Source organism: Oryctolagus cuniculus, chromosome 3 (genome assembly GCF_964237555.1).
Source record: "Oryctolagus cuniculus chromosome 3, mOryCun1.1, whole genome shotgun sequence".
Lineage (NCBI taxonomy): Eukaryota > Metazoa > Chordata > Mammalia > Lagomorpha > Leporidae > Oryctolagus > Oryctolagus cuniculus.
Genome location: NC_091434.1, coordinates 2,879,268 through 2,887,494, shown reverse-complemented (window position 1 = coordinate 2,887,494; position 8,227 = coordinate 2,879,268). Strand labels below are relative to the sequence as shown.

General features: G+C 57.7%; 1 protein-coding gene across 1 annotated transcript in view; it reads right to left on the bottom strand.

Moving 5' to 3' along the window:
* Positions 1–590: 590 nt before the first annotated feature.
* The window catches only part of COL6A3 (collagen type VI alpha 3 chain), an 88,174-nt gene continuing 80,537 nt past the window's right edge, over positions 591–8,227 (bottom strand). The window contains exons 43-44 of the mRNA XM_051838217.2: positions 1,877–2,041; positions 591–1,327 (exon numbers count right to left, since the gene is read on the bottom strand). Of these exons, the coding sequence (XP_051694177.2) occupies positions 1,221–1,327; positions 1,877–2,041 (272 nt within the window). The 3' untranslated portion in view covers positions 591–1,220. The remainder of the gene's footprint in view (positions 1,328–1,876; positions 2,042–8,227) is intronic.

The following is an 8,227-nucleotide window of genomic DNA, read 5'->3' as shown; positions in this document are numbered from 1 at the left end:
CGCTGGGTGGCCGCAAAGCCCCTTGCCTGGGAGCTACAGGGCTCGCTCTGAGAAGGGAGACGGCTCCCGCGGGGGACTGCGTGGGAGTCTCAGGGAGCTGCCGCAGGGCCCCGGGCAGTCCCCTGCAGGGCAGTGTGGCCCACACCCGGGCCCCGCCTCCCTTGTGGGGCACACGCGTCGGCCTAGTGGATGCAGTTCCCTTCCTGAGCGGGCGGGAATTCCGGACCTGCCGTTCCTTGCTGCCTGCTGTGTTTCTGGCGTCAGGAGGAAAAGGTGTTTCAGGGGAAATGAATCCCAACCCAAGACCTCCTGCTGCTTCTCTGAGCGTCCAGGAAGGGCCCTGGAGCCCCGGGAGACCGCCCTGTTCCCCGGGCACTGCCGGCCCGGACAGAGCAAACGCCGGAGGAGGAGTGGGGCTCCAGAGGAGCGGCTGGCAGCCGGCCTCACCATCGGGCCAGGGAGAGTGCAGGCTCCCGCAGAAGGGGTCCCCGCGGCCATGGGCACCACGGTCGCTGGGCCGGGCCCCCAGCAGAGCGGGGCCGGCTTTCCCCAGCGGAGGATCTGGTTCTGCCAGGAACGCCACGCCCACGACACTTTCCATATACTTTATTAAAAAGTTCCTTTGTATAAATTTCCTAAACATTTAAAAATTAAAATTAACCCCCCCTGCACAAAATAAAAAATCACATAACACTGGAGGAATGCCGGAAGTCTGTGTGGTGACTTTCCCTTCTCGTTCTTTCACGGAGGTGTTGAGAGCCGGAGAGAGTGAGGGGTCTCGCTTCCTTCTAACTACGTGGCTGCTGGGGGCGTTGGAGAAAGAACGTGAGCTTGAAGGCTGGTCCAGGGAGGGGGAGGAAACGGGAGGTCGGCCCGGCCTGTCTCGGCCACGCAGGCTTCCACCTAAAGCTACGCTTCGTCAGAGGGACAGGAGCCCAGCAAAAGCAGAGAGGAGCTGTGGCTTTGGGTTCTCTTCCAGACCTTACGTTCCGCCGAACGGGCCTGGCACACAACTCCCGCGGGGATTTCACCTGCGCCGCGGCAGCGGCCAGCGAGGGTCCACAGACACATAGCACCATACTGACAGGTCATGCGGCAGAAGGAGGGCCCCCCATCCGAGTGGCAGTCGGAGCACGGAGGGCGCCGTGCGCGGGAGCCCCGCCCGGGCTCCGACAGGGGCTGCTCCCGCTGCTAGAGGTAAGTGCCGCCCGCCACGCGGCTTAGCTTCCCACCGCGTGCACGACCTGCACCTCGGGCTTCGCGTGCTCAACCTCGACCTCCGGCTTCCCGCCGATGACCTCCACGTCGGGCTTTGGGAGCGGAGAGTCTGTGGGAGGGGGCGGGCAGAGAGGGAGGGGAGGAAGCCATGTCGTGAACCAGAAAGGACGCCATGTCCCTGGCCATCTCGGATGCTAACCTCACGTCTCCGCCCCGCCCTGTGTGTGGCACCCTCTGTAAGCTGACTCCTGCCCCCCAGCCTCCTGCACACAGAGCCCTCCCCGTCCCTGCACCCACCCACCCCAGGCCCTGTTCCAAGTCGCTTTTAGGACCAATCGGATACAGTGGAGATAGCTCATGGCCCAGAGTAACTGCGTGACCCATAGGAAGCCACATTATTCAAGGATGAACAAACGGGACTCTGATCTCTGAGGTTTCCCACAACTGTGCATCTACTGCAGACTCAAGCGCACAAAAGGATGCTTGCAAGAGCAAAATAATTCCAAAGGAATGGATCCCATGTGCTTTGTCGGAGGCTACAGGTCCTCTTCTTTTTTGTATGTATCACAGTCGCCGGCGCTCAGATCTCTTTCAAAGGGGAATGACTGAGCGGGGCCTCGAACCTGCAAAAGCCCGAACACGAAGGAGCCCTGCTCACCTGGAGCGCACAGCTTCATGCACTCTTCCTGGGAGCCAAAGTTGTTCTCATTCCCGCCGCAGCCTCCGTACCAGAACCTCGCACAGCTGCCCGTCTTCGCGTCGTAGTACCACCTCACCACGAAGTCCCTGCAGGTGCCCATGTCCTTCAGCAGCTTACAGATGTCTGCGGCCACAGGACGAGGAGAGAACAGGCGTTAGGACCTGCGAGGGACGCTGCCCCCAGCACCGGGGCTGGCGGTCCCCGCACAGAGCCGCCGCGGTTGTCCCACCTCCCGGTGCGGGGAAACTTGCCGAGCCCCGCGGTCCTTGCTGCCGCAGGGACCCCATCCTCACAGCCTTGGGAGGCGCAAATAAAATCACCCAGGGGAAGGACCTGGCGGCACAGCTCCCTGTTAATGTGCCCGGGACGGCAGCAGAAGACGGCCCAGCTGCCTGGGCCCCTGCACCCACGAGGGAGACCCAGATGGTCTGGCTCAGCCACAGGCATTGCGGTCATTAGGGGAGTGAACCAGCAGATAGAAGATTCTCTCTCTCTCTCTCTCTCTCTCTCTATATATATATATATATATATATATGACTCTGACTTTCAAATAAATAAATAAATCTTTTAAAAATGTTTTAAATAAACTACTCAGAATACCAAACAACAGCTATCACTTTTGGATAATTTAAAATGAAACAGGTTGGTGCTGTGGCATAGCGGGTTAAAGCCCCAGCCTGCAGTGCCGGCATCTCATATGGGCGCTGGTTCTAGTCCTGGCTGTTCCACTTCTGACCCAGCTCTCTGCTGTGGCCTGGGAAAGCAGTGGAGGATGGCCCAGGTGCTTGGGCCCTGCATCCATGCAAGAGACCTGGACGAAGCTCCTCACTCCTGGCTTTGGTCTGGCTCCGCCCTGGGTCATTGTGGCCACTGGGGAGTGAAACAGTGGATGGAAGACCTCTCTCTGTAATTCTGTCTTTCAAATAAATAAAATAAATCTTAAAAAAGTAAAAAATAAAATGAAATTAGCTGGGCTTTCTGCCTGCTCTCCAATCTCTGGGTCAATTAAGTCTCCAGTTTCTTTGACGTGGAATCCCTAGAAGAAATCAGATTTGAATCCTGGGTCTGTACTCCGCCAGCGCGGCCATGGGGTGTTGCCGGGATGTTGTTCACCATGAAGCAGGCGTCCCACACAAGCCAAGAGGAGAGCTAGCACTGACGCGACACACGCGACAGGAAAGTGGCCCCCAGCACAGCCACGCTGCAGACGCACAAGGGGGCTCCTTCCAGGCCAGGACATGCACTGCCCAGGCGCCCAGGTGAGAGCAGAGCCCCCTGCCAGCCAGGACAGAGGAGCCCCAGGTCCCCCACGGCCAGGCTTCTGTTTGCAGGGCTTCTGGCAACTCCAGACCGCGCTGGGAAAGAACAGCGCTGGGGTCCACTGTTACCAGAAAGCTCGGAAAACGTGAGCCTTCTCTCAGCAGAACTGCCTGGAGCCGAGAACGCCACGCGTTTGCAGAGTGACTAAGAGGCCTGAACCTTGCGGAACCCCCTCCCCACCACCCCGCCAACAGCTGCACCCTTGCTCCCAAAAGGGAACCCCAGCCACAGGTTGTTACTCAAAGCTGGGGTCACCCACGATGGACCAGACGCAAAGACCCATGGGACCAGGAGGCTCGGAGCCTCTCTGGGATGTGCTATGGCGGCTGGGGCGGGGGGGGGGGGGCTGCCACCCAGGCAGGGGGGCTGAGGCTCCACTCGACAACATCCCGGAGAGGCCCAGGAAGATGGACAAACACAGACGACTCTCTCCCAGACGTGTCAGCAACGGACGGGACGCTTTGTCATGAAAAGGACCCCCAAGGACAGGGCCTTTGACCCCCAAGGTCATGGCCTTTAACCCCCAAGGTCATGGCCTTTAACACCCATGTGGTTCTATCCAAGTGCTACAAGTGCACCCCCCCCCGGGCCATCTGTGTTCAACTCTGCTGCGTCCCTCAGCCAGGCACAAGGACTCCACCTGGGGGAGGGTCTGTGGTGGGCGCTCGGCCCCCTGACCCATCGCTGGCCCTTCCAGTGGATGCTCACCCCCACCGTTCAGGGTCAAGCCATTGTACTTGCAGGTTCTCCCCTCATCCCAGCAAGAATCACTACAAACAACACACTGTGCGCTTTACCAACGGAAAACAAGAGCACTTAAAACAAAGCATGGGTTTCCGCATGGGTTTGCAGACAACAAACTTTTTCTTTTCAGTCTATCTTTCCCTGGACTTTCTTTTTTTTTTTTTTTTTTTTTTTTTTTTTTTTTTTTTTTTGACAGGCAGAGTGGACAGTGAGAGAGAGAGACAGAGAGAAAGGTCTTCCTTTGCCGTTGGTTTACCCTCCAATGGCTGCCGCGGCCGGCGCACTGCGGCCGGCGCACCGCGCTGATCCGATGGCAGGAGCCAGGAGCCAGGTGCTTTTCCTGGTCTCCCATGGGGTGCAGGGCCCAAGCACCTGGGCCATCCTCCATTGCACTCCCGGGCCACAGCAGAGGGCTGGCCTGGAAGAGGGGCAACCGGGACAGAATCCGGCGCCCCGACCGGGACTAGAACCCGGTGTGCCGGCGCCGCTAGGCGGAGGATTAGCCTAGTGAGCCGCGGCGCCGGCCTCCCTGGACTTTCTGAAATGCCTCACTGAAGGATGCACTTGTGGACAAACAGGTATGTGGAAAACCGAGAGGAACACAGGGATGAGGGCCCCCACGCCTCACAGACAAGAACGTGGGGTTCCCCACTTGCAAGGCACCACCGCAGGAGACTTTCTGTTCCCAAGGAGGCTGGGAGCTTCCGGCTTCCCCTCTGCGTGACGCCTGGGGCCCGGCCTGTGGCTGCAGCCTCCTCAGCTGCGTGGACACACGCCAAACAATGTCTCACAGCAAAACAGAAAAGACCTTAAACGTCCTGCAGTGGGGAGGGGCGGCTGGCCCTGCTCCGCCTCCCCCAGCTTGCTCTGGACATCCCGCCATAGGACGTTTCTGGAGGCCAGCGTTGTCCCTCCGCAAAGCGCTCCCTTTGGGCGCAACCCTGGAGTCTCTGGCTGCACCCTCGAGCATTTCTTCTCCCTGCTGCAGAGAACTTGAAGGACGGGAAGGAGTGGAAATTACAGTAACCCCTTCAGGGCGCGTTTGCCTCATGAAAACCTAAAGGAGTCTCCTCCAAGAGAGACGCAAAGGGTCACTGAGTCACACCAGGGTCAGCTGGCAGGCTGCTGATAGGCTCCCACGCAGAGGAGACCAAGGCAGGTGCAAAGTCAGAATGAGAACCCAGCTATGGGCGGCCCACCTGTTCCAGGGAGCCGGGCAGCCCACCCCGACTGCCCTCGACACAAGCTTCCAGAAACACGGGGGTGCGAGGCCCCGGGAGGAAGACCGTCCGCTTGAGTGATGAGCCTGTGGGTTGCGCACAGTCGTGCCCACACCCAGCGCAGTGCCTGGAGGAAACCTCAGAGGACGCGCACTGGGCAGTCAGGTGTGCCCGGCGCTGGGGGACGGCAGCCGAGGCTCAGTGAGTGGCTGTGGTTCGGTTCTTCACCGGCAGGCGTTTCCAAGACTTCAGAAAAAAAATGACTTCCAGATTGAGGCTCCTCTACCCCAAACAGTGCGACTGCTGCAGACACATCTCCCCTGGAGATAAGCAGCCAGCCTCAAAGACAGCGCTTTCTCTAGCCCGGTAGAGTAAACATTTAGCTACTTAGTTTACCTCGGCTTACGGGGATCGAGTTCATCTCTATAAATTGTTATTAACAAGGGTAGGCTCCTGGCTGAATGCTTAAACGCCTGTGTCCCACACGGGGCTCCAGCGTCCTGCTAAAGCGACCCTCAGAGGCAGCCTTGGGTTCCTGGCCCCTACACGGGAGACCTGGACGGACTTCTTGGCTCCCAGCTCAGCCCCTGGCATTGTGGGCGTTTGGGCAGTGATGGGAGCAGACAGGAGCTCTCTCTGCCTCTCAGATAGTCAAGGTACTAAAAACAGTTATTATTAACAGATAATCAGGTATTCCCCCACTACACAATTGTGTGCCAACCAATCCTATGTACTCACAGGGGAACACAGCCAACCAGACACCTCACCAGCCCTGAGACAGCTTTTTCCTGTGGTGGACTACTCTTTGTGTTCCCCTGCGGAACACGGAACACCGCCAGCAAACCACTGTCAGTCACACGTGAACCTCAGAAGCGTTGCTGTGGGAAAAAGCGTGTCCTACAATCAGTGAAATAAGAGGAACATTGGTGCTATGCAGTTGACCCAAAAATGCCTTCTCGGACAACACGGGCCAGCTCTACGCATTGCACGTTTCTAGAATGAGCACTGAGAGTGTTGCAGGCTGGCACTGTGGTGCAGTGTTTAAGCCACCACCTGCAGGCCGGCATCCCAAATGAGCCCCGGCTGTTCTGCTTCTGATCCAGCTCCCTGCTAGTGCGCCTGGGAAAGCAGCGGAAGACGGTGCAAATACTCCGGCCCCTGCACCCACGTGGGAGACCTGGACGGAGCTCCTGGCTCCTGGCTTCAGCCTGGCCAGCCCTGGCCATTGCAGCCATTTGGGGAGTGAACCGGTGAATGAAGATTCTCTCCCTCCCTCCTCCCTCCCTCCCTCCCTCCCCTCTCTCTCTCTCTCTCTCTCTCTCTCTCTTTCTGTTCGTTGTTTGGGCTAGTGGCTGCATTGAATCTCTTCTTGAGCACTCCGAGTATGTTAAGACTAGGATCCATTTTTTAATGCCACAAAAGGTAGATTTTCTGAGTTGCAATTTTGTTGTTTAGAAACTGCAGAGTGTCAGGTTTAGTTATAAACACATATAAATATCCAAGTCTTCCAAAAGTAAGAAGGGAGTGGGGGAGAATGGTGACAGAATCCCAAAGCGGAAATCAGCAACGCCACAGCACAGTCAAGAGCAGCAGTGACAAAGCTGCGGCCAAAGCACCCGGGCTGCGACGCAGAGACCAGCTGACCGCATCCGTGGGCAGCCAGCGGCTCACACTGACCCCAGTGGGCGTCTCTCCCGGAGGCTGAGCAGAGCGCACGGCGGGGGCGCTGTTTCAGGGGCTCCTCCGGCTTTGCTTCCCCAGGACACAGGGATGAGCCGCCTAGCAGGAGTCACGCAGTCCTGCAACCTGAGGCACCTGCCCAGCCCCTCCGGATGGAGTCAGCCTCCACCTGCCCCCACCCCGCCCTCCACGCCAGTGGGACACAGAACCTCCTCCCGCCCTGGCACCGCGTGCCTGCGTCGAATCCCCGACAGATTCGCCTCCCTTAAAGGTGCACTTCAAAAAGGCTGACGTGAACATCTGCAAGGGAACACCCAGGGCGGAGTGCTCGCCTCTGCTCCCCCTGCGCGAGACCACAGATCCAGGAGCCCAGGGCCTTGTGCGGCTTTGCCCACAGATCTCTACACAGAGGCCAACACAGGTCAGCACGGTCCCTAGGCGCCAGGGGTAACGGATGACGAACCACGGGTGTTGAGACAGAGCTGAGCTTCTAGAAGCAGCAAACTCGAGGGAAGGGGCGTGTCTGTGAGGGACGGGGCGTGTCTGTGAGGGAAGGGGCGTGTCTGTGAGGGAAGGGGCGTGTCTGTGAGGGAAGGGGCGTGTCTGTGAGGGAAGGGGCGTGTCTGTGAGGGAAGGGGCGTGTCTGTGTAGCCTGTGCAGACAACAACTGCTTCTAATTCACGGACTGGCAGAAATAACAGGAGTCAGGAGACACATGTGTCCACAGAGACGTGCTAATTATAAAATTTGGGTTTGAATTGTCTAGAAAATATCTTTAGAGAAACAATGCATATGGTTGCAACTGACATTTGCATGCAAAATATCCATGCCACGCCACTGCTGAGAAAGCAGTTACAATATTTTTAAAAATTATTTAACAGGGGCCGGAGTTGTGGCGTGGCGGGTAAAGCTGCCGCCTGCAACAGCGGCACTGCCTATGGGCGCTGGTTCGAGTCCCGGCTGCTCTGCTTCCAATCCAGCCCCCTGCTGACATGCCTGGAAGGCAGCAGAGGACGGCCCAAGTGCTTGGGCCCCTGCACCCACTCCCGGGGGGAGGTTTTGAGGGCAAGGGGAGGATAGCAGTCAGCTCTTAGTTCTGTTTCTCCATGTTGCGTCTTAAACTTGTTTCCTCAAGCATTCACTTAGTAATGTATTTTTAAAAGAACTCTCAGAAGTGGGACACCTATGTGCACAACCACACATGTACACGCATACATCCACACACATGCATACACACATGCACACATACATGAACACACAAGTGCACACACATGTATACAAGCGCACATGCACACACATATGCATACAAGTGCACATGTATGCATGGTCACACATGCATCTACGT